Source organism: Vitis vinifera, chromosome 18 (assembly GCF_030704535.1).
Source record: "Vitis vinifera cultivar Pinot Noir 40024 chromosome 18, ASM3070453v1".
In the NCBI taxonomy this organism is placed as follows: Eukaryota; Viridiplantae; Streptophyta; class Magnoliopsida; order Vitales; family Vitaceae; genus Vitis; species Vitis vinifera.
This window is the reverse complement of record NC_081822.1, coordinates 31353523-31381105: the sequence shown is the minus strand read 5'-3', so window position 1 is coordinate 31381105 and position 27583 is coordinate 31353523. Positions and strand designations below refer to the sequence as shown.

The 27583-nt window shown below is 34.3% G+C and overlaps 1 protein-coding gene across 1 annotated transcript; it reads left to right on the top strand.

The window, feature by feature from the left end:
* Positions 1-18087: 18087 nt before the first annotated feature.
* On the top strand, positions 18088-18759 carry LOC109121637 (uncharacterized). The gene has a single exon (XM_019216373.1). The coding sequence runs from the start codon at positions 18088-18090 to the stop codon at positions 18757-18759; it is 672 nt and encodes a 223-aa protein (XP_019071918.1).
* Positions 18760-27583: the final 8824 nt, after the last annotated feature.

The window sequence follows — 27583 nt, the reverse complement described above, 5'->3', positions numbered from 1 at the left end:
ACAATGTTCTAATTCAACTCTTATCTCTCCTCCTTCTCACTATTCAACTCTTGTCCTTGAAGAAACCCGATGAGAGTGGGTGCTCTAATATTGATGGCTTGGAATGAGGAAATGACGATTACTATACTTCTTATGAGGGAGAACCCACTGCAACTAGCTGCCCCAATGATGAGATGTGGCCAAAGTATACAAGCATTATTAGGAAAATCCTTGATAAGAAGGAACCTGTTCAAATTGATGAATAGTAGTTTTTCATTGATTATTTCATTCGTTCATATATAGAGTATATATAGAGGGTAATCACCATTCTAAGAATGGGAAAGAATGATACAAGGAAGGAATGATATAAGGAAAGAACAACTAATATTTTAATATCTCAATATTCCTAATATCTAAACATTCCTAATATCTCAACACTCCCCCTCAAGTTGGTGCATAGATGTCACACATGTCCAACTTGTCTAAAATTTTTGAGAACACTCGACTTAAGACTGCAGCTTTGGTGAGGATATCGGCCAATTGATCTTCTAATCGAATCTTAGGCAATTCCACAATCTTATCATTCAACTTCTCCTTAATGAAAAATCTGTCCACCTCAACATGCTTTGTACGATCATGTTGTACTGGATTATGAGCAATATCACATGCGACTTTATTGTCACAAAGTAATCGGATTGGTTGCCTAGATAGGTAACCTAAATCCTGTAAGAGGAGTCTTAACCATAATACCTCACAAAGTCCTAGAGCCATACCCCTAAATTCCTCCTCTGCACTTGAACGAGCGACGACATTCTGCTTCTTACTTTTCCTTGTCACAAGATTACCACCCACAAAGGTAAAGTAACCAGATGTGGATCGCCTATCATTCACTGCACCAGCCCAATCAGCATCAATATATACTTCTATACTCTAATGATCAACATTTTTAGTGAACAAAATTCCCTTCCCAGGAGCATTCTTCAAATACCTCAAAATACGCATGACTGCATTCATATGTTGCTTTCTAGGATTATGCATGTATTGACTTACTACACTCAATGCATAAGCAAGATCTGGTCTTGTATGAGCTAAGTACATTAATCTCCCCATAAGTCTCTGGTATCTTCCCTTATCCGTTGATACTTGATTAGGCTTAATACACAATTTCAAACCTTCTTCTATTGGTGTATCAACAGGTTGACATCCCTACATTCCAATCTCCTATAAAAGATCTAAGGCATACTTTTTTTGAGACAAAAAAATATCTTCACTTGATCAAGAAACTTCAATCCCAAGAAAGTATTTCAGATGACCTAGATCTTTCATTTTGAATTCTCTAGATAGATAATTTTGCAGAGCTTTTCTTTCTTCAGGATCATTTCCTGTAACTACCATGTCATCCACATATACGATGACTATCGTAATCTTGCCATGTTGTTTTTTCAGGAACAAAGTGTGATCTGAATTACTTTGATGATAGTCAAAAGCTCTCATTGACTTTGTGAACCTTCCAAACCATGCTCTCAGGGATTGCTTCAACCCATACAATGACTTCTTCAATTTGCACACCTTCTAACATTGCTTTTCTAACACCATGCATCTTGGAGGAAGATCCATATATACTTCTTCAGATAACTCGCCATGCAAAAAGGCATTTTTCACATCGAACTGTTGTAATGGCCAATCCAGGTTTGTAGCTAAAGACAGTAATACTCGAACTGTGTTGATCTTAGCTACAGGTGTAAATGTTTCTGCGTAGTCAATTCCATAAGTTTGAGTGTACCCTTTTGCTACCAGTCTTACTTTAAATCGTTCAATACTATCATCTACCTTGTACTTCACAATATAGATCCAACGATACCCAACTGGCTTTTTTCCTGGTGGACATTCTACGAGTTCCCATGTTTCATTCTTCTGCAATGATTTCATCTCTTCATTCACGGCTGCTTTCCACCTTCGATCAGCTAAGGCTTCCTGCACACTGTTAGGAATAGCTACAATAGATAATTGATTTACAAATGACTTATTTGATTCAGAAAAACGATGGTTAGACACATAGTTTCTCATGGGATATTTGACTTTGGTAGACAATTCAAGTTCATATGTGGCTTTAGGAATACCTCTATTATGACGGTGTGGTAACCGTTTCATGAATGGATCAGGTTCCAAATTAAGAACACCTTCAACAAACGACAATTGGTTTGGTATTTCAATGAAGACATCTTCGGACCCAAATTGTTCAGATGGTGGTGATGGTTTAATTGTACTGTTTCTTCCTTCTTCTATCACTTTTTCAATTTCTGGGTGGTCATTACTACTTGATTCCAAAGTTGTACCACTCATATCCAACTCACTCGCTTCCTAGTTCACTAGTTCAGATTGTCCAGATTCATCATCCTTAGAAATATGATAATCATAATCGAGAGTCTGAATTTCCTTCTAGTACTCCCCCTGAAGTTCAGACTCAAATGAAAAATACATCGAATCTTTATGAAACAGCACTTCCATTATAATAACATTCGTCGAGTTGGAGGATGGTAACATTGATATCCCTTTTTGTGCAATGCATATCCAACAAACACACATTGCAATGCACGAGAAGTTAACTTGGTGCGTTGGTGTTTGTGTAGATGCACAAATGTCATGCAACCAAAAACACGAGGAGGTAGATTTAGGATGGTTGGGGCAACTACGACATTAGTAAGAGCTTGGAGAGGTGTTTGGAAGTTAATTGAGCTGGAAGGTACCCGATTGATCAAGTATGCGACAGATGTGATTGCTTTTCCCCAATAAGATATCGGTATTTTTGCTGCTATCAAGGAAGCACGAACAACCTCTAACAAGTGCCGATTTTTTCGTTCAACGACTCCATTTTGTTGGGGTGTATTGGAACAAGTAGTCTGATGAATAATGTCATGTCCTTTCAAATACTTTTGAAGATCAGAACTCTGATATTCTCCACCATTATCGCTACGCAGAACCCGAACCTTTGCATTGTACTGAGTTTCAATCATTTTATGAAATTTTTGAAACAACAAGTTCACTTCATCTTTGGTCTTCATCAAGCATAACCATGTCATTCTAGTACAATCGTCAATAAAAGTAACAAACCAACACGAACCACTCAAAGTTGGGACTTTGGATGGGCCCCAAACATTAGAATGTATAACCATAAAAGGAAATGGACTTTTTCAAAATTAACGGAAACGAAGCACGATGGCTTTTAGCCAATTCACAAATATCACAACGGAAACCAAAAATATCACTATTTGCAAACAAACTAGGAAACAATTTTTTTAAATAACCAAAGGAAGCATGTCCCAGACGTCGATGCCACAACCAAATTTCAGACTTTTTCTTCTCCCCCTCAGATTCATCTACCATCAAGGCTTGTCACAACTTATTTGAATCCTTTGACTCCAAGTCCAAGTAATAGATTTTTCCCCGCTTAATACCACAACCAATCATTTGTCTTGTTTGGATGTCCTTAAAAACACAAAATTCAGGCCAAAAAATTACAATACAAGATAAGACTGCAGTGATTTGAGAAACGGACAAAAGATTGTAATCTAAAGATGGAACAAGTAAAACAGAATCCAAATTCAAAGTATCAATAAGAGTTATGGGTCATTTCCCAATTATTGGGGTTGTGTTACCATTGGCTATGAAAACAATTTTTTGTGAGGAAGGTCTAAGGGGTAAGACCTGTCTAGAATTAAAAGTCATATGATCTGTAGCACTAGAATCAATTATCCATGCACTATTAATAACAGGTGTAGAAGTATTTAAAAACTTACCACCATAATCTGTAGCGACTACCAATGCAGAGGCTTTCTTAGCAACATTAGCCTCTGTTTTTATTTTGGCAACAGCTGCAGTTGAGGTTTTCTTGGAATCCTTCTTCCGTTGATCACGATTATGATCCCACCAGTCTGGATATCCCACAATTTCAAAGCAACGACTCTTGGTATGACCAGTCTTATTGCAGTGAGTGCATTTGAAGGTTGACTTATTAATATTAGGGTATGTCTTAAGATGGTTGGTCTTGGATTGGTCCTGCCAATTCTGGGTTGATCGCTATCGGACTACCATAGTTGAGGTGTTAGGATTGTCAGATTCTGCTTTCATACTAGCATGACGCAATGCCTCTCGTCGAATCAGTGCATAGCATTCTTCCAAATCAGGAAGAGGATCTTTGCGTAGAATCTCTCCTCGAACTTGCTCAAAGTCACCATCCAATCCAGTAAGAAAGATGTGCACCCATTGTAGTTCAATGGATTTCCGGTATGCTGCAATGTCCTCAGAGTCTTTCATGACTACCTTATCTCGATGATCCAATTCACAAAAAAATTCAGTTAACTCTCCATAATATTCAGAAAGAGACATGTCGCTTTGTTTGGCAGTGAAGGCTTTTTTATTCAAAGTGAAAACTTGTAATTCATCACTTCCATCATAGAAAGCCTTTGATAATGCACTCCAAATTTCTTGAGCGGTGGGTAAGTGTAAGTAACACTTCATAATTTCTGGACTCATGGACATTAACAACCATCTCTTCACCTTTTGATTCTTAGCATACCATTTTTCATATCCATGTTCTGACTTTTTTGGTGGATTTGTCTTACCTCGAATGTAGGAAAGTTTTTCCCGTTCGGCAATATGCATCTCCATGAGTTGTGACCAAATGTCATAGTTTGATTCAGTCAAGATAATTCCTAGATTAAAAGTACCTTCGGATTGAAAAACAATAGTATTTTTTTCACTCATTTTTTTTTTTATCGCGAAGAAGGGGCGATAGCTGGCCTTACTAACAAAATATCGAGGATTTCAGTTCCATGGCTCTAATACCATGTTCAAATTGATGAATGGTAGTTTTTCATTTATTATTTCATTCGTTCATGTACAGAGTATATATAATGGGTAATCACCATTCTAAGAATAGGAAAGAATGATACAATGAAGGAATGATATAAGGAAAGAACAACTAATATCCTAATATCTCAACATTCCTAATATCTCAACTTTCCTAATATCTAAACATTCTTAATATCTCAATAGAACCTAAAGAAATGTTTAATATGCATCGAAATCTTCCCACACCACCTCTTAGTGGGTTGGGTGTTTTTCTTCTTTTCTTTTCTAGTTTTATTTCTTAATTTGATTGAGTGGCTTAGCTTGTGTGTATGTCTTAAGATCATTTAGAATTGTTTAATCATTCTAGAATACTAGATTTACTTGTAGCTTCCAACAACTGTCAAAGAAAAAGATACACTTACCATTTTCATGTCCATTATTTGATAGGGATGCCTTCAAATGGACTCATACTAGTTTGTTAGGGGATTCCTGTGAGGTCAGTTAATTCAGCAATGATATTAACTGGAGGGATGGATTGATGAGAGGGAATTATTCGAGTGGAGGTAGTAGCTCTAGTGAAGGAGCTAAAAGAGAGTTAATTCAGTCAATTCAACAACGAAAAAATTTTTGCAATGAAATTAACCAATAATTCATATGACCATAAGACATAATATCGTAACATTTTGAGATATACAAATCCTAAAAATTCATACTTGTTAACAAGTTTTGCTCCATCTTTGCTTTTTCATTGTAAAAGTCAAACCACAAATATCATGCTAAAATTTTAACCAAATAGAAGTGAGGTTAAGCTAGAGGGTTGAGATCAAGCAGGGATGACAATGGTATCGGGTTGGAAGTGATTCATCACAACCCTATCCTATTTATTCATAACTATTTTTATCACAACCAAAAAATAGAACAAAATAGATGAAAAATTATATGAGCAAGGGGGGCATGTGCACTTAATTTTAATTATGTTTTATCTCTTTTGCACTTTTTAGATACGCTAAATATGAAAATAAAAATAAAAATTCTTAACCTTTGTCTTCTTTTCTTTTCTAGGACCAAGTATAACATAGCCATTTGAAAGAAAGAAAATAGAAGGAAAAAAAATATATAAATTTATTCTCTAATTTAGTTGTCTAAAGAAAAGTTCAAAAGTTATAAGGAAAAATTTATTAAAGAATGTATTTTTTTTTGGACTTTCTCCATCTTTTTTTAAAAGGAAAATCTTTTATCATTTTCTGCAATTTTTCCTTAGTATTTGTCCTTATCATTGTCTACAATATCAGGACATCAAAAACATAGAAATTATTCTCCTTAGAATTTTTCATTTCTTTTCCTTAATTATTACTTTCTAAGAAGTATTTTTCCTTAATTATATAATACATATAATTTCAATTACATGGTTTTTGGATTAAAAACTTAAAAAGTATTTTCATCCTTGTTACTTTCAAAAATCAAACATACCGTGAGTGTTTATTTTGTAAAATAATTTGTTTTTTTTTTCCTTTTTCAACACGTTACCCCCACTTTCATTTTTCAACACATTCTCTTGGTTGTTTTTTCCTCACTTTCTTTTGTTTTCTTATCCTCCGGATTTCACATACAACTCTCTCTCTGATCTTCACACATAACATTACACACATCACACACTCCTCTCCACAGTACAAATGCACTAATTTTTTATTTTGTTTTGTTTTATTTTATTTTTCATCTTTCATTTTCCATCAACTATTTATCTATTCAATATTTACACACAACACTGCAGACATTGACCCTCTTTCCATTGCAAATGCATCTTTTATTATTTGTTTATTTATTTTTCCATTGTTAAAGACATTTGCTAACAAGCTATTTTTATTTTATTTATGTATTTATTTATTTTTCATCATATTTCCATAAATGCAACACTTTCTTTTTCTTTTAATTTTATTTCATCTAAGATTTATGATTTTTTTATTTATTTCATTGTTTAGATTTACTCATTTAAATATTTCAAACTCCCCATTTTCTATTAATAAATCAAATTACATTTATAAAATTACAATTTTTTATAATAAAAAATTGCGAATATGAAATACTAATATAAATATTAAAATTTTATTTGGAAATTTGATTTTCAAACCCTAAACCCCTAAATCTTCAATCCTATATTACTCCATGTTCTTTAATTATTTGACTTTTATGTAAAAAAGGTTTTCGTAGAGAGAAAATAAAAAATATATAATTTATATCTAAATATTTTAAATACAAAAAGACTTTTTTTACCAATATTTTCATAATTAAATCAAATTGGTGTATACCCAAAATTTGTCATAATTTTATTTTTATATTAATTTTAGCCTAATTTCACTCTTAAAATTAAATTCTGATTACTTTTATTAATATTTTTGACCCACTCATCATTTAATTATTAGTTTTTATTATTTTGTATATTATTTTATTTTATTATTTTTTTTTCTTTTTTTTTCTTTCTTTTTTCTCTCTTCTCTTTCCCATACCTACCCAACAACCCTACCCACTCTCTCTCTCTCTCTCTCTCTCTCTCTCTCTCTCATCCGTACCCCACGTGAAACCCATACCCCCCTGTCTTCTCTTCTCATTTCCTTTTTATTTTTTAGTTTTTTTCTCTTCCTTCTTCTTTGATGTAGACGATTTGGAATTTAAGAGAACTATAAACAACATTTAAAAGAATAGAAAGTTTTTATTATTACAAGGAAGCTTTATAAGTACTTGAAAGATCTTTGATTGATTAGGTTATTGAGTGGTATATTGACCAAATGAGACCTTAACCTATTTATAGGCACCTTAAGAAGTTTCTATAACCTTGAAGAATTTTTTACAAATTAAAAATAATCTAGAAGTTCTTATAAGTCTATATTGAAAGGTACGTATAAGATGACTTTTCTAAAACACCTTATATTTTTTCGAGTGGTCTCTTAACGAAGATGTAATGTGTAGAGATGTTTGCATCTCTCCAACCTTTTCTAAAAGCTCCCACACTCTTTCACCTTGCAGTTAAGTACAAATGTTTTATGGGATCTCTATCTCTAGAAGCTTCGTACTTCCTGTATAAACCCACATGTGTGGGTTATTTGAAGCATTTTGTGACACTTCATGCTACAACTCTATATTTTGAGCTACCTGGGAGCTTTGACCCAAAAGATTACATTTAAAAAAAAAAATCCATAAAGTACCTTCATTTATAAAATAATGTCCAATCTAATGTGTCTGCGCCACGTAGATTGCCACGTCATAAAACCGTAGTTGGTAACTACAGTTTTATTTTTTAAAAACATTCAAAACCGTAGTCACCAACCACAGTTTTAACTTTAAGTTTAAAACTGTAGTTGGTGACTACGACTTTGATTATTTTTAAAAACAGTCAAAGTCGTAGTCACCAACTACGTCTTTAATTTTCCTTCACCTTTTTCCCCTTTCTCGATTAGGTTTATTCATTTTCCCAATTTCATTTTCCCAATTACCTTTCTTCCTTCCCAGTTACCTTTCTTCCCTTTAGGGTTTCGTCTCTTTAGGGTTTCATCCTTCCTTTGCATCCTTGGCTCAAATTCAAAGTTTGGAAGTCATTGGTCAAGTAAGATTTATGAGTTTTTCAGTTTATCGTAAATTTTAATTTTTTTTGTAAATCCGTTTGGTTTTCACGTTGTTGTTGTTGTTATAGATGTGTTTGGGTTCTATTTGGTGAAGATGTGTTTGATATATATATATATTTTTTATTGTGAGCTTATCAGAAAGAAAAAAGGGTTTTTTGGTAAGAAAACGGATATGGAATGGGGGCCAACATGGATTTTTTTTTTTGTTAAAGATACCAAAAATGGAGGGGACCACTGTAAAAAGTTCCAAAAATGAACGAGAGGAGCGGTGGTTTTTGTTATAGGAATAGAAAAAATAGGAGTACTCCACTTTTCAAGGGTTAGATTTATCTTAAGCTAAGAGATTTCTTATTCCTCACAATTGGGCATCTTCGTGAACCTAGTGATGAAAAGGATTTTTGTGAAGGCTTGAATTTTGGAAGACTCTTCTTCTTGCACCAGGTCCTCAAAACCTGACACCCTATAGGAGATTTAATCTTACTGTAAATTTCGGACCACTTGAAAATAAAAAAGGAGAATATTTATCCTAAATAACCAAAAATAAAATTAAGAATTGATCTGTATTTTCTCTAAGTTGGGATCTACTGATGAATATTTGGGTTGAATTCAACCTTCCTTAATAGAGAGCTAGACCTTTCCAGGTGGTTCAACACCCTAAAAAATTCATTTTCGTGTGCCATGGCTGCATTAAATACTCAAATTATATATAATATATTTTCCAATTAAAACACTTCCTAAACAAAGCTTCTATTTTTTTTTCTTTTTTAATGAAAACCAATTCCTATTTCCACAATTTTATTCACTAATTTATAATAATTTTGTTCTTAAACATGTCCTAACCATGCTTATGTTAATTAACAACAGTAGTGGATATTCCCAAAATTAAGACTTATTTATTTATTTATTATACATTTAATTTTGTGCATAGATGTATTGTAATGTTAGTTAAACATAGTAGTGATAGTACATGCAAGTATAAATAATAGGGGTGTAAATAACCTTTTTCCCATTTACTTATGAGCTCTTATTAGACTGGGAGAATTTTTTAGGTTTACATTCAACAGGATTTTATGGAACTTCAACATTTAAAATATGGTACTTAAATAACCCTTCTTACCATTAAATAGTTTAGACAATGAGCGGCCTACAAATCTATAACCAACCTATGCTTTTCTCTCAAGTCCTTTCTTAAGAATTTTATGAACTGCCAACTGCTTCTGTCTTACTCTTGTCCCTTTGATTAAGCTTGGGGGTCACAATCTCTCCAACCTCTCCTTCCATTAAGTTAATTAATTGTTACTTCTTTTTTTATTCATTAAAGGAAGAGTCTTACCTGTTTTCCAACTATGAAATGATTAAATAAGAACCCAGCAATGTCTTTTTGTTTGTGCTCTTAAGCCCAAAAATTAATAATATATTGCATGTTTGTGTTGGATTGGGTTTGGGTGCCAAGTGACTTGACCGACCAATAAATGTGAGAAATAAGAAAAAATATATATATAATTTTTTTGAAAAAAACTCTTATGATATAATAAAAAAATGGTTCTCGTATTTATAATATCATTAATGATTTAAGATAAAAAAAATTGATTTATAAAACAATTATTTGAGATTTCTTTGATATTTAAGAAAGTAATCCAAAAATCTTATTTTTTTTATATATATATTTTGTAGAGAAATATAGATTTATCTTATATTTTTTAAAACTTATTTTAAATTTTTTTTAAATTTAAGAGAGTATTTTTTTTATATCTTAATTTTTTTCTTAAAATAATATTTATTATGATTTTCTATTTTAAAAACAAAAAGAAGGAAATATGTCCAAATGTGTACTTAAGTAATGCCTTTTCAACGACTAAGCTTTGATAAGTTTGACTACATGTGTTGAATTATTTCCATGATGGGGGACTTTTGGGAAATTTCCAAAAACCCATCTGTATGAATGCAATGAACTTGGTCTGTTTTTGTGGGTCAACAGTGAGTTGTAGTGTGAAAGGGCTGCAAGCGATGAAAAGGATTTTTGAATGGACATGACATGATATGAGTGTTGGTATGAAATTCTTATATGATACTCCTATTTTGCTTTAAAGCAAGTCACTTGATTTTAATTAATTTATTTATATTTTCAACTTTCTTAAAAGATAAGGGTTAATTTCATTCATTTTCTTATAAGTTTTGGTTAAGTGCACTTTATCCTTATTGGTTTAAAATTTGATCAAATATCTCCCTTATTTTTCTCATTTGTTATTTTCAGTCACCTTATCTCTTATTAAAAAATAAGTATTATTTTTAGTCACCTCTCCTCCTATTTAATGAAATTTCAAATCAAATGAGATAAAGTGTATTTAGCCAAATCCTGGGGAGATGTGAGTGAAATTAACCTTAAAATATAATTATATTAAAATTTTGATTTTGTTGGTAGTGTATTTTTATAAAAATATTTGGGAATAAGAAACAAAGGATAAAGATAACAACAAAAAAATAAAAATAAAAACAGAGTTCTCATTAAAAATATTTTTGTTTTTTTTAATGATGTTTAATTAAATATTCTATAGTTTTTCCTTCTATTTTGTTGTATCCAAATGTTCATACCCATTGTTGAGATTTTTTAGTCAAAGCCCCATATCTTAAAATTTGTCGGTATAAAAGATCAAACAAAAATTTGTGTATGCTTATTAATAGTACTTAATTAATCAATGAATTCCTCAGACTTGAGGCTTCCATGACTTTAGGGGTATGATATGGATGTTAGGTTCCCATTGTTTCTTATTCCTCACAATGGGGCATCTTCATGAATCTAGTGATGAAAAGGATTTCTGTATGGACATGACATGATATGAGTGTTGGTATGAAATCCTTATATGATACTCCTATTTTGCTTTAAAGCAAGTCATTTGATTTTAATTAATTTATTTATATTTTCAACTTTCTTAAAAGATAAGGGTTAATTTCATTCATTTTCTTAGAAGTTTTGGTTAAGTGCACTTAATCCTTATTGGTTTAAAATTTGATCAAATATCTCCCTTATTTTTCTCATTTGTTATTTTCAGTCACCTTATCTCTTATTAATAATAAGTATTATTTTTAGTCACCTCTCCTCCTATTTAATGAAATTTCAAATCAATGGGGATAAAGTGTATTTAGCCAAATCCTGGGGGGATGTGAGTGAAATTAACCTTAAAAGATAATTATATTAAAATTTTGATTTTGTTGGTAGTGTATTTTTATAAAAATATTTGGGAATAAGAAACAAAAGATAAAGATAATAGCAAAAAAATAAAAATAAAAACAGAGTTCTCATTAAAAATATTTTTGTTTTTTTTTAATGATGTTTAATTAAATATTCTATAGTTTTTCCTTCTATTTTGTTGTATCCAAATGTTCATACCCATTGTTGAGATTTTTTAGTCAAAGCCCTATATCTTAAAATTTGTCGGTATAAAAGATCAAACAAAAATTTGTGTATTTTCATTATAAGATCTATTAGAAGATAGTTAAAGATAAATTAAGTTTAATTGTGAATAATTGATCAAAGGAATTAAGATTCATAATTTGAGATTTTAATGGATTTAAATTTAAAGTAAAATTAAATATCAGTTTAGATGAAATTTTAAGGTCTTCAACCTAACTTGAAATTATAGATCTTATTGATTTTTTAATGTCGAAATTGATTTCTAGTGAATTCAAAATTCGAGTATTTTTTTTCATTAATATATTTTGTTCTATTTTTAATTAATTTCATTTTTTCATTAATCAAATATCGACTTTTATGTTGGCATCAATTTTATTAAAATTAAAATTAATATTCAATAGATATAAATTAAAATTAAATTTAATATTAATTTATAAATGATTTTTTTCCCTATATTTAAAATTAATATTAAATAAATTTATAAAATGTTTATTTGTTTGCATTTTTAATATTCAAATAATGTTCATATATATATATATATATATATATATATATATATATATATATAAATGATTTTTTTTTTATAATTGTATATTTGATATTTTATTAATATATTTTTCTGTGGTGGGTTACTTTTATTTGATTTTGAGTTTTTAATTTTTTTTTTACTTTTATTTTTAATCAAATATCAAGTGATTCATAGATAATAACATAATTATTTAAATTATATATTATTTAATACTTGATAATGTTCAATTTTATTTTAATATATGATATTTTATTAAAAAAAATTCGATGGATTATTTTTTATTTAATTTTAAGATTATTGTAATTGTTTAACTCAAAATTTATTGATTTATAACCCACTATCTAAGTTTTAAATTAAACTTCTATAAAACATTTATCTATGATTATATTTGTATCATAGATAGCTATTTAAATAAAAAAATTATTATTATTAAGTGATTTATATTTTTCCCCCTAATGCGTAAGAAGGTGTTTTATTATATACTTGTGTATTCGCATGTTAAAAGATTATATGCAATTTCTCTTGCTATTATTTTCATTAATTATTAAACCATTTAATATTGTATTTTTTGTAGGTAAATCATGTCTGAATCTATTGTTCCTGTGATTTGCTTTTATAAAGGAAAAATGTTGAGGACAGAAACAGATGTAAAGTATATTGGGGATGAAGCTGTAATTGTGCCTTTGGATGTGCCTGTTAGTTCAACCTACGAACACTTGTTATCTATGATATACTCGAGAACTGGCATTGACAAAAAACAATTTCAATTAGTCATCAAATGTCAGTATCCTTTAAAAAGGGAAAATAGGTTCCAACCTTGTCCAATATGGGATGATAATAGTTTATCTCAAATGTTGAAATTGGTAAACACATTTGGAATGGACGAAATTGAATTGTATATTGAGCAAGTGCCAGTACAACCACAGGTGAGAGGGCAATTATTGGGTAACTTCACACAATTATTACTCGGACAAAATGATAATGTTGAGGAATTTGAGTATGGTTGTGGACCTAGTAGTGCCCCTGTTGCAATGACTTATGAGTGTAGAGCAGATGAAGATGAAGAAGAATGTGAATCCCAAGAAGGTGATGATCAAAGTGAGAGAGCAGAAGATATTCAACATGATGGCGATGGGGTGTTCGATGTTATTGATGAGGAAAACAATAATGTTAATGTTGTTTCATCTTTCTTAGCTCTTCACAAAGCAATGGAAGATGAACAAGGGAGATATGTCTCTGTGGATGGGAAATGTTGTGATATGTCAAATAACCCAGATCCTGAGGACCCAATAGAGTTTTCGACTGTTCAGTATCACTCGGCACCATCATTGTAGTTTGAAAATGTAGAAAACATTGGTAATGCCGTTTCAAGTGATTGGACGCCATAGGGGAACACTAATATTGGAAACTCGGGTGGAGAGTTCATGGTTGGCCAAGTTTTTAATTCAAAAGCAAATTTACAACATGCTGCAAAGTTGTACTCTATTACTGCACATCAAGAGTACGTTGTTGTTGAGTCAACTACAAAGTTGTTAGTCTTAAGATGCAAGAAGGCTAAGCAATCTCAATGTCCATGGAAACTCCGTGCTATGCTTGTAAAATGTACAACTTCATTTGCAATCAATAAATACAATGGTCCGCACAAATGTATAAATCCTTGCTTAAATCGGGACCATCAACAATTAGATTCCAACTTGATTGCTGCTCATATCCAAGGAATGATTAAGGCACAATTCACATTGTTAGTGGCTACTATTCAAGCAAGTATTGTTGAGAAATTCGGATACCAAATATCATACAAAAAGACATCTAAAGCGAAGCTTAAAGCTCTTACAAACTTATTTGGTGATTTTTATAAGTGATATGTAGAGCTGCCACATTTTTTCATTGCCTTAAAGCAGGCAAATCTAGGATGTGTTGTTATTTCAAAAACATTTCCTGGTATTATGGAGAATACAGAGATATTTCAGCAAGTTTTTTAGACATTTCATCCATCTATTGAAGGATTCAAGCATTGTCGGCCTGTACTCAGTATTGATGGTACACATTTGTATGGCAAGTATAAAGGCACTTTAATGATTGCTATAGGCTGTGATGGAAATAATCGGTTATTCCCATTGGCTTTTGCCCTAACAGAGGGTGAGAATATTGATAGTTGAGGCTGGTTTTTGACATGTATTAGAACCAGAGTAACCCATAGGAGGGGACTTTGTGTTATATCAGATCGACATCCAGGCATTATGGCTGCAATGAGCGATGTTCATCTTGGTTGGTCTGAGCCATACGCATATCATAGGGTTTGTATGTGTCATCTTGCCAGTAATTTTATGACTCGATTCAAGGATAAAATATTGAAAAATCTGATGTGCAGAGCAGCCTTAGCAACCAAGATTGAAAAATTCAATAAACATATGAACACAATTGGGAGGATTAATGCAGTCGCACAACAATGGTTGGAAGCAATCCTTTTTTAGAAATGGGCGCTCTCTCATGACGGAGGTCGAAGGTATGACATCATGACTACAAACATGTCGGAGGTGTTCAATAGTGTGCTTAAAGGGGCTCGTAGCTTACCCATAACTGCTTTGGTTCAATTGACATTTTTTCGGCTAAATAGTTACTTTGTTGTGAGAAGGGAACAAGGTGCTAATCGACTTGCTTCAAATGAGGAATACACTCTATATGTTGATGCTAAGATTAAGGCAAATGTGGTTAAGGCGGGATCTCATGAGATTGTTTTATATGATCACATTCGAGGACACTTTCATGTGAAGACTAATAAGGGTACTAAGAGTAGCTCAACTCGTGGTCGAACATATCGCATCAACTTACAGGAGTATGCATGCACATGTGGTAAAACACTCATCTATGGATTCCCATGTAGCCATATTCTAGCAGCATGTCATTTTCGTTCAGTTGATTTTAGACCACTTATTCAACACTACTACAGTACACAATCGTACTATAATTCTTGGGCACCCTTGTTCCATCCTATTTTTAATGTATATGAGTGGCCTCCTTATGATGGTCCGATTATCGTGCCTTCTGAGTCGATAAAACGTGCATAAAGTGGACGACCTAAATCGAGTCGTTTGCATAATGAAATGGATGTTAGAGAGGGCAAGACTTCTATTACATGTGAGTTATGCAAACAAAGTGGCCACAATCGTCGTTCTTGTCAAAACAGTAATAGAATTGATTAGACTATGTGATTTATGCATGTAATTTTCTTGGATATTGTGATGTAAGCTACTTTGATACTACCTTTATGCAATTATTGGCTTTGGTTTGATTATAAATATTGATGTTATTTGCATAATCAGGTCATTTGTATTTGGAATAATGTCCATATTATAGGGGATACTTTGTCAAAATTTTGAAATTTTCTATTAAAAATGTTAACAAAATGCCCAATTGTATTTGTATCTCTATTTTTAATTTAGACTAATATGACTTGTTTATTGGTCATAAATAAATTGATGTACTTAAATTTATAAAATTGATATATACTTAATATAGGGAAAACTCCATAAATTTTTTAAAAAATTCCATTAGAAATAATTTTTTTTTTAAAGAATAAGTATTGTTTATTTATCTTCACAATTTTGTTACAGATATAGAGTATAGAGGACATAGTTCTGATCCATATCCATTAGATACGTCTGTTTTGGTTCTACAAGATAGACACATGTCTCATTTAGTTGACTCTGGCCAGGTATGTATATGCAAACACATAATATCTCATTAAATAATGGAAAATTTTGCAGTTTATTATCTAATTGATATATTTCTATTTTTACAGCTTGCTTCAGTCTTGACTTGTCGACAACATATATCTAGGTTTATGCGGGAGTGGGAGATGGATTCTCGTCTTCGACCTTATATTATTCGATCTGGATTTTATGGTGTATACCTTATTGGATACATTACACTAGATTAGGGATTGATCACTAGTCTAGTTGAGAGATGACGTCCTAAGACACACACATGTCACTTACCTGTTGGGGAGATGACCATTACTTTACAGGATGTTGTTGTCATATTAGGACTTCGTATTCATGGGCTTCCCATCACTGGCACATGTGACATAGATTGGTCACTGCTATGTTATGAACTTTTAGGAGTGACTCCCCTTATATCTGAGATTAAAGAATCAGCGATATCGACACGATGGCTATGTCACCAGTTCTCTCAGCCACCAGTTGATTTAGATGATGCCACATTAGAGCGGTATGCACGAGCTTTCATATTAGGACTCATAGGTTTAGCGCTATTTACAGACAAGAAGGGTACCCACATCCATATGTGTTATCTCCCACTACTTAGAGACTTGACTCAAACATCTATGTATAGTTGGGGTAGTGCAGTATTAACACACCTATATAGGGAGTTGTGTTGAGCGAGTTTGGACGGTGCCACCGATATTGCTGGATGTGTCACACTATTATAGGTATAATTAATTATTCACATTAGATTAAAATTTCTAGTTGCTTCAAGTTTATAATTTAAGTAAAATTTTAATGTTACATTTTTTTCCAATTGTGGTCTTGGGAGAGACTCCACGTGGGTCGCCCAGATTTTGGTCGACCACCAGCCCCTCCAGCAGCCCAGCATTTAGAGCATGATGCAACCGATGATTTACCAGCTAAGCAGTTAGACCACGGATTATGGGATGAGGCATTGTTACACGAGGGTTTACCAGCTGATCCGTTAGGATGTAGGTGGAGAGTACCTTTATCATGGGTTCAAAACCCATCATGTGTGTTGACATTTTATCGAGACCAGTTAGATGCACAGACCCATGACCAGGTACACATAAGATGTAATGTGCTATTGTTAACCATATAAACCTGTACTCAGTATTAATGTCAAATGTTGATTTTAACAGGTTTTATGGGAGTCTTACATGGGAGACTTAGTTGCCCATCTTTCGGCGATATCTCTAGCAGACTAGGAGATTTGGCGGACGATGTCACCTCTTAGTTGCTTTGACATTGTCGAGTGGCATCGACCGGAGAGAGTGCTGCGACAGTTTGGCCTTCAACAAGGGATACCTCCATCTTGTTCCATAAAGTTAGACCTCCATTCTGTGGATAAGCGAGGACGACATAAGTATGATTGGGGAGCATTCCATGCACAGTATATTACCTTATAGGGTAGTCGTGAGGAGCGTATTGCGACTGCACCACCTATGGTGGGTGTTATGCAGTTTCATGATCCATATATGGAGTGGTACCGATGTATTACACGACATTTGATCACACTCCCTCTCCATAGAGATCAGATGAGGTATCATAGTACAGCAGTAGCTAGTCAGTTATTGGTAAGATTTTTTAATTTATAAATGGTTTATTAAATTATAATTAATTAAAAATCATTTTTTGTTTGTTTAACGTTTATTTATTTATTTATTTTAGATCACTAGTATGGTTGAGATTGCTAGTCGATCTGTTAGGCCTACTTCAGGTGCATTATGCGACATTCATCGGATTGCTATTGATATTTTGCATGTTATTGGAGAGGAGCATTGCATACATTCACTCCGTCAGTTGCCTACATCATCATACCCATCCATGAGCCCACCTGTGTCAGCCATTACAGTTAGGATGCAGCCTATTCGAGGTCGAGGGAGAGGTAATAGACGAGATGATGGGCGAGTTGGTTGACAGCCTCGACGATCTATGCATCCACCTGAGACCATGTTAGCACCATCCACATCATCTACCCCATTTGCACCTGAGGCTTCCACACTTTCCCCTTCACCCCTACCATCACCTTCACCTAGACCTTCTCTCTTAGGGAATGTCGTATCAGATACCACTCTACCATCACCTATATTTCCTACCACAGAGGCCACTATACCTGATGTCACTATACCAGAGACTACCCCACTATCTACTAGTCTACCATCACCTCTACCTTCTCTCGAGGAGACCACTACACCACATGTCACCTCACCATCATCACTTATATCTTCTCTACTCGAGTCCACTATACCAGATGTTATTGCACCAGCTACCATTACAGCAGATGTCATTCTTCCATCTCCTATATCATCTCTTCTAGATGCTACCATATCAGATATCATTGTACCTGAGATCACCCCACCATCTACCACTTTACCATCACCTACACGTCTTCCCATAGAGACCACCATGCATTATACCCTTACACATGTTACACAGCTAGATGTATGTCCACCTAGGAGACGTCGTGGTCCACGTAGACGTCAAGTCTTGCCTCCATCAACTCCATCTCAACCTATACATACTGAGACATGGCAGATTGCACAGATAGATTCCACAGAGATGTCTCTTTATCATAGGCGTCCGCAGAAAAAGAGGAAGACCCCATCATGTGGCACTCATTGAGGATTGTTTTTTAGTTTTTGTGTTTATTTTCATTTGCATTATATTGTTAACTTTTTTTTTATTATGAACAAATTATTATATATTCAAATGAAAATATGATAAATTTTAAACTTAAATTGAACTTATATATATATATATATATATATATACCACTTACATATAGCAATCTGACAATCTAAAATATTGGTTTTAGGTTTAAATTTAAACTAATTATATTTATAACTAATTAGTTACAACAACACTATATTGATATAGAAAAAATAATGTATTAAAAAAAATTTACAATCTAAACTTCTAATCAAAATAATTTTTAAAAAATTGAACATTCACATGATTTAAAATTTGAACTTAAAAAATTGGTTTTAGGTTTATATTTAAAGTTATGATCACCAACTACCATTTTGACTATTTTAAAAAAAAAAAAAAATCAAAAATCATGATTACCAATTACAATTTTGTGATGTGAATACCTACATGAATACGACACACATCACATTGAAAATTATTTTGAGAATAAAATTATTTTATTAATTTTCTGTTTTAAATAAATCATTTTTGCCCAAAACTCCCATTAGTACCCAATAAGAAACATTTTTCTTATTATCAATGAATTTACAAAAATATTCCAAAAGCATTTTCATCTATTTACCAAAACAATTAAACTAAATAGTGAATTGATTGGAAAAACAAAGGTATTTTTTTCTACAATTCTATATTTTAAGAAGTGGAAAAACAAATTCTTTTAGGTTGGCATTTTAAGTTTAACATTTTAAGCCTTTCCATTCCATTTTGATCCCATTTTGAAAGGAGAAAAATGGAAAAAAAAAAAAAAAATTGTTGTATTTAAGTAATTTTCCAATTATTTACCTACTTGAAGTTATATTATATTTTGTACAAGTGCATAAATTGACTTTAATTTTTACACAAATTTGCAAAATAATATAATGTTCTTCATTATGAGGGTATAAAATAGTATATTTATAACTAATTATATTTATATTGAGTGTAGTGCCAAATATTTTAATAAAATTATCAAAATATATTTTTATATCAAATTGAAGACCTCAATTATTTAATTTCATATATTACTATTTTTTAAATAATGAGATCAATTAAAATTAAATATTTTTATTACACCACTTACATATTTTTAATCAATATAAAATCAAAATAATATAATATTTTATTTAAAAAAATTAAAGTTAAATATATATATAAATATATATTTATATATAAAATTAAAGTTAAAGACGTAGTTGGTGACTACGATTTTGATTGTTTTTAAAAATAGTTAAAGCCTTAGTCACCAACTACGGTTTTAAATTTTTAAAAAGTAAAACCGTGATTGATTATCAACTACAGTTTTATGACATGGTAATCTACGTGATGTAGATTTAAATTTTTAAAAAGTAAAATCTTTTATGACGTGATAATCTACGTGGCACATGAACATTATTTTTAAAATATGGATACTTTATGAATTTTTTTTTTTTTAAAACGTATTGTTTTGAGTCAAAGCTCGCTACTTGGACTGTCTCAGAACTGATCAACCAAATTACACACTCGTACCAGCCCATAACCCTATTACCCTAGATACATATAGCTGTAAAATACAACCTTGCAGCCAGCCAAGGGTCTCCAACGAGCGGGCCAGGCCGTAAATAGGAGGCCCGCGGCCCAGCTCGGGCCGGGCCGGGCCGAGCTAAAATGCTAGGCCCGCAGCCCGGCCTATGAGCCCGCGGGCTTTTTTAAATAAGCCAAAATGGCTTTTAAATAAAGGAAGGAAGAGGGGGGGATTTGAACCCCTCCCCTCAAGCTTAAATTTCAAGGCTCTAACCAACTGAGCTACATTTCTTTTGTGCTTATTAAATGATTTAGTTATATATATATATATAAAAATATAGTATATTATTTTTTTAAAAAAAATTAAAGGCGGGCCTACGGGCCGGGCCTAAAGCGGGCCGCGGGCCGCGGACTTTTTGGAGACCCCTACAGCCAGCCATGCTACAGCCCAGTTTTGCTGCCCAAGACCACCTCTACACGCATACCATCAGCCGCCCTAGCAACCTTTCATATCAAACCCACTATCCTAGCATTCTAGCGACACTGCGTTAGCCATCCTCCAGCTGTCCTTCATTGCTTTTCTTCTGCCCAAACTCCATCCTAAGACCACCTTGACGCAGCTCCCATCAATCGCCCTTCCCTGCTATAGCCATACTCTCTTTTGGGCTGCCAAAGTTACACCAACCGGTCTACCAGCTGCCTTACCTCCTGCATGCAAGCCATCAAACACCCCATACCCATCTTCTTCTCCTCCTCATGCACCTAGCTGGAGTTGTCTTCAGGTTCAGTTTTCCTCCTCACGTGCCTTTCCGGAGCTGTCTTCAGGTTCAGAGCTCCTACCTCAGTCCCGAACGCCTCTCCACACTGCCGACGATAACTAACACGTTGTCCTCTTCAACCGCGCACCATTAGCAGCTCCACCGAAACCCATTTCCAATGTGTTCACCAATAATACCACGTCTCCGTTCTGGTTCTGTCCAGCTGTCGACGAAGATCTGTACAACCACTAGCTTGCGGCCTGGCCATGAAACGACGTAGTGGCTCTTAGCGTCGAGCGTTCTCATTTCTGAGGTGCAGGGGCCGCGCATATTGTCACCTCTTTTTATTGCATTGTAGTTTATATTTTGATTGGCATTCCTAAGTTACAACCATTTTCAAGAGGTGTGTGTTAATTATTCTTTATTATTTTATTAAGTTTGAGGTCCTTTTCTTTCTTGACATCTCTAAGTTTTGGGGGTATTATGCATTCTAAGTCTCATAGAAGTAGCTGAGGGGCGGGAGAATTGGTTGAAGTTAAGGCCTGTTTGGCCGGAAAATAGGTGGTGCCGGTTTTTGAGAATCATGATGTTTGCATTGAGTTGAAGTAGTGAGGTCACGTGAGGTGAGGGGATCACCGACCTGTTTTCGAGAGGTTTCCAGAGGCGGTATAAAAACAGGAGAAACCGCCTCTGTTAAGAGTAGCGATTCTTTTTGACTGTGAGATTCTTCATTTCTTTTGAGAAAGAACTTGAGAGAAAAGGGAGAGAGAAGGAAAGCTTAGAGTTTCGGAAGAAGGAAGTGGAGATTGAGAGCTCCAGCAGAAATTGTCATGCCATGGGGCTTAAGGCTATAGGATTTTGCATACTGCATTTTCTTTTCAGGTTCTAATCTCTTTAAATTTCTTCATGAATTCACGAAAATCAAGCATATGATTCTCTGTTTTTATGGTTCTTGTTTTTTTTTTTTTTTTTGGAATTTTGGAATGAATTTTTGTGTGGTCTCTGTATTTTCTACCTTGATTCTGGTCATTTCTGTAGGATTCTAAGCTGTTATTTCTAGTAATCCTTATATGTCGATTTGGATCAGATTACTGGAAAGCAGGTGATTGTATTTTGTTCGTTTATTTTATGATCGTTGCCTTGGAATACAGATGATTTTTTGCGGTCTGTGTTTTTCTATGATGAACTTGATCATTTCTTTTCTGGTGATTCTTTTTCTAATAACTAGATCAGCCTATTTTGAGGTTTTATTGATTGCATTTGTTCGTTTATTATGATCTGTATTGCTCTGATAATCTTGAAACATTAGGATTAATTATTTGTGGATTCTTTTTTTTTTTTTGCACATTCTTATCACTCTTTTGGAACCTTGAAACATTATTTTTGACAAAGTTTTCATTGATCTATCTTGATGTAATAGTCACATGATTCCAAATTGTTTCTTTTGAGTTTCAGTTCGTTGAGAGCTAGTTAGAATTTGAGAAGGCAAAACTCTGTTCTCTTCGTAGGAGAAACAAGAGTGAAAGAGAGTTTATATATTGTTCAAGAAACTCTATTACAAGAAGTAAAGACAACTGTAGAGATAACTGTCATATTAGAAAGTACAGCTCACAAGAGCTTCTAGAAAGAAGTTGTTACAACAGAACAACACAAATAAAGGAAACAGAAAGCAAGTAAAGACTATCACGTGGGATCTGTAACCACTTCCTCTATCTTTGGCTTATCATCCCCCCTCAAGTGAAAGGGTCTTGGAGCTATGCAAAGCTATGACTTGAGAGACAAGAACCGAGAACTTGTAAGATGCTTAGTCAAAAGATCAGCTGGCTGATCTTCAGTAGGAACAAAATGCAATTGTATCTTGCCTCGTATGACTTGATCTCGGATGAAGTGAAGATCTATTTCAATGTGCTTCGTTCTAGCATGAAACACAGGGTTCTTTGCCATATGATAAGCACTAATATTATCATACCAGAGCAGGGGAATCGCAGGTATAGGAACACATAACTCTTGCAACAAGGCTTGCATCCATATAATTTCTGCAGTAGCTAAGGCAAGGCCACAATATTCAGACTCGGCACTGCTGTGAGACACCACCTTTTGTTTGGTAGAGGACCAAGAGACTAAGTTACCTCCCAGATACACCAAATAGCCATTGGAACTTCGCCTATCATCAAGTTGAGCACCCCAATTTGCATCTGAGAAGCCTTTGATTGTCAAATTGGTTGAAGGACTCAGTAATAACCCATCTTGCATTGTTCCTTGAAGATAACGAAGGATTCTTTTGACTGAAAGCCAATGAGCTGAGGTAGGCTGTTGCATGAATTGACATGCCTTATTAACTGCAAAAGCTATATCAAGCCTTGTTATTGTTAGATACTGAAGTGCCCCTACCACACTTCGATATTGAGTGACTTCGTCCATAGGATCACCATCAAACTTGGACAAATTCTTCCCAACAGCTCCGGGTGTTTTTGCTGGTTTGGTATCAAACATTTCAGTTCGATGAAGCATATCAGAAACGTATTTGGTTTGGCTTAAATTCATAGAGCCTTCATGGTAAGAGACTTCTATACCGAGGAAGTATGATAGCTGTCCCAAATCTCTCAAAGTAAAAATAGAATCAAGCTTAGCAATGAGTGAGGAAATCTGTGTTGAGGAGCAGCCAGTGATGATTATATCATCAACATAGACAAGAACAATCAAAGTAGTAGACTCACCAAAGTGTAGAAACATAGAACTATCAGTTCTAGAGTTGCTGAATCCCCATTGTATAAGGGCAGAACTGAGTCGTTGAAACCAGGCTCGTGGTGCTTGTTTCAAACCATATAAAGCCTTCTTCAATCGACACACTTTGGTTGGGAATGTAGTATCCAAGTAGCCAGGAGGTTGAGACATGTAGACTTGCTCTTCTAACTCACCATTGAGAAAAGCATTGTGAACATCAAGCTGCCTAATTTCCCATTGAAAACTGAGAGCCATAGTTAGTATGATTCGAATGGTTGCAGCCTTAACCACCGGACTAAAGGTCTCAAAATAATCAAGACCATGAGTTTGGTTATACCCCTTAGCCACAAGTTGGGCTTTATATCTCTCTATGCTCCCATCTGGCTTGTGTTTCAACTTGTATACCCACTTACAGCCTATTAGATTAACTTCAGAAGGCTGTTCAACAAGATCCCAAGTTTGATTCCGATGAAGAGCAGCAATTTCTAAATCCATAGCTTGAATCCAATTTGGATCCTTGAGAGCTTGTTTGAGTGTATACGGTTCTGAGATCTTTACAACAGAGAGATTAAGAATGGTCTTCTTCTTGGTTATACCTCGCATTAGCCTTGTTGTCATGCGTGGAGCAGGGGAAGGAGAAGGAGGTTGATCCTCATATATAGCTTCGGGTAAGGTACTAGAGGCAGGAGTAACAGTAGGACTACTCACAGAATCAGAAGCTTCACTCGTGGAAGGAGAGGAAGAAAGTGAAGATGTGTGGCTGCATTAGAACAGAAGGTTAGAAAAGGAAAGGAAGTTATAATGGCTGGAGTTAAAGTATCTGTTGAAGTGTCTTTGGTTGGGGAGAGAGGGTGAGTTTTAGCTAGAGGAAATTGTCCCTCATCAAAAACAACATGAGGAGTGATGTAAACTCGTCCAGTCAGAAAGTCAAGACACAAAAATCCTTTGTTATGAAGACTATAACCAAGAAATAGACTTTGAACAGAACGATATTGAAGTTTGTGACTGTTGCAAGGACGGATGAATGGGTAACACAAACAGCCAAAGACTCTAAGGGACTTGTAATTCGGAACCTTTTGAAAAAGTGTGAAATAAGGGGAGTTATTCTGGAGTACCTTACTTGGCATTCTATTGATGAGAAATGTAGCTGTCTGGAAGGCATATTGCCAGAATTCCATTGGTAAGGAGGCATGAGCCAACAAGGCCAACCCGGTTTCAACAACATGCCTATGCTTTCGTTCAACTCTCCCATTTTGAGCTGAGTTATACGGGCAAGAAAACCGATGAAAAATGCCTGTTTGCTGAAGAAACGTCTTGAAGGATCTGAACTCGCCACCATTATCAGACTGTAGGCATTTGATTTTAGCATCAAATTGATTTTCTACTTGGAGTTTGAACTTCTTAAAAGCAGGAAGGGCTTGGTCTTTTGTTTGAAGAGGATAGAACCAGGTGTACTGTGAGTAGTCATTTAGAAACAAGATGAAATATCTAGCACCAGAGGTAGACTTGACTGAGGCAGGTCCCCAAAGGTCAGTGTGAACAAGTTCCAAAGGTTTGGAAGCACAAGAAAGTGAAAGATGAGTAGGTAATCTGTGACTTTTAGCAAGCTGACAAGAAGAGCAAACAGTAGAACAAACAGTATTTTGATTCTTTTCAAAAGAGACATTACAACTCTGCATAATTTGGGTTACAGTGTCAGCAGAAGCATGGCCTAGTCCATGATGCCATAACTTCACTTTATTATCAAAGATACTGGAATTATGAGACTAAAAAGTAGAAGAATTAGTAGCACCAACAAAGGCTACTTTCTTGCTGTTCAAAACTGGGAATCGGTAAAGTCCATTCTCAAGCTTGCCTTGAGCAAGCACCTTCTTCGTATGTAGATCCTTCACAAAGAAACTATTAGACCAAAACTCAATTAAGGCATTATTGTCTGAGCAGAATTTAGCAACACTTATCAAGTTTGCTGATATAAAGGGGACATGAAACACCTTTTTGAGATGAAAAGAACGTGAATCAGAAAGTAAACGATGAGAACCAGTGTTGGAAATGGATAGGTGCTTACCATTACCAATTGTCACCTTATCTGTGCCCGTGTATGGTGAAGAACTGGTCAGATTGGCCACACTCTGAGTCAGATGATGACTGGCTCCAGAGTCAAGATACCAAGTGTCATCTGCAAGATTATTAGAAGAGGCAACCATAGCAGGTATAGAGTTTGGATTACCAGCATTTGAGGGAGAAGTATTACTGCTCTAAGAGCTTTGATAGGAGATATCAAATCTGTGATAACAGATCTGAACGGTATGACCAAACTTGCCACACAACTGGCATTGTGGCTTCTCAGAACTGTTGGAATTGTGCCTCCCATTTTGGCCATATCGACCCCCTCGACCACGACCTCTGTAGGTATAGTTGCTGATGTTTGGGGTATGATTCTGTCCTCGACCGCCATTATACCTCCTTCCACCACCTCTGCTATTAGATGAAGAGGCATAATTGGCTGATATAAGAGAGAATTGTTCAATCGAGCTTTGTTGCTCAAGGCGATGTTCAAACGCAAGACGCATACTGTGAACAGCTTCAATAGAGATCTTGTCATCTCTAATATTAATAGCAGTTACAACTGCATTATAGTTGGATCCAAGTCCACCGAGGAGATTCATAACCTGGTCTTGTTCTGAGACAGGTTCTCCAATTGCTGCTAGACTATCTGCAGCTCCTTTAACCTTCATGATATAATCGATCATAGACAGAGAACCTTTCTTGGTTGACTGTAACTCGAGCCTTAGCTGCATAATTCTGGCTCTGGAGGAAGATGAGAAGGTTTTCTCCAATGCATTCCAAGCAGAGTGAGAAGAGTTGTGACCAATGATTTGTGCCATGATCGCTGGTGTGAGAGACGAGTAGAGCCAACTGAGGATCGTTCGATCTTGTCTTCTCCAAGCAACAAAGGCAGGATTGATCAATCCTGAATTGAGTTCTTTATCTGGACATATGGAAGATTCGTCTATGAAATCTTCAAATCCATTGGCAAAATCAACATTATCAATCTGAGATTTCCACATAATGTAATTAGTCCGATCAAGTTTCACAGGTAGAGTATGATTGAGCATCTGATAAGAAGGATGGGACGCCATTGTAGTGCTTTGTCCAGATCCAATCGAGCCAGAGGATGAAAAGGATTGAGTGGAAGCGGAAGCCATGATTGGATCTTAAGGAAAGAGATGGAAAACTGAGAAAAAAGAGGAGAAAAAAAAAAGGAGAATACTCACACCTTTGATCGAGAGGCTCTGATACCAAGTTAGAATTTGAGAAGGCAAAACTCTGTTCTCTTCGTAGGAGAAACGAGAGTGAAAGAGAGTTTATATATTGTTCAAGAAACTCTATTACAAGAAGTAAAGACAGTTGTAGAGATAGCTGTCATATAGAAAGTACAGCTAACAAGAGCTTCTAGAAAGAAGTTGTTACAACAGAACAACACAAATAAAGGAAACAGAAAGCAAGTAAAGACTATCACGTGGGATCTATAACCACTTCCTCTATCTTTGGCTTATCAGAGCTGATTTAGGTATTTTAGAATCTAGGATTTAGAAACTTTTTGATCATCTATAGTAGCTTAATTAAATTATATATTAGGTTCGTGATTTTCTTTAAATTCTTGTTAATTTCGAAAATACCTAGATTACTATTATGAAATAATGGCAGTCGTGGTGAATAATACACAATTGGTTATAGTAGTAGTGTTTTTTAGTTGCTTTTAATGCTAAGTAATGGTG

Bases quoted from the DNA above. Each gene is read 5' to 3' on its own strand.
- LOC109121637 (XM_019216373.1), top strand. From the start codon at position 18,088: ATGTTAGCACCATCCACATCATCTACCCCATTTGCACCTGAGGCTTCC.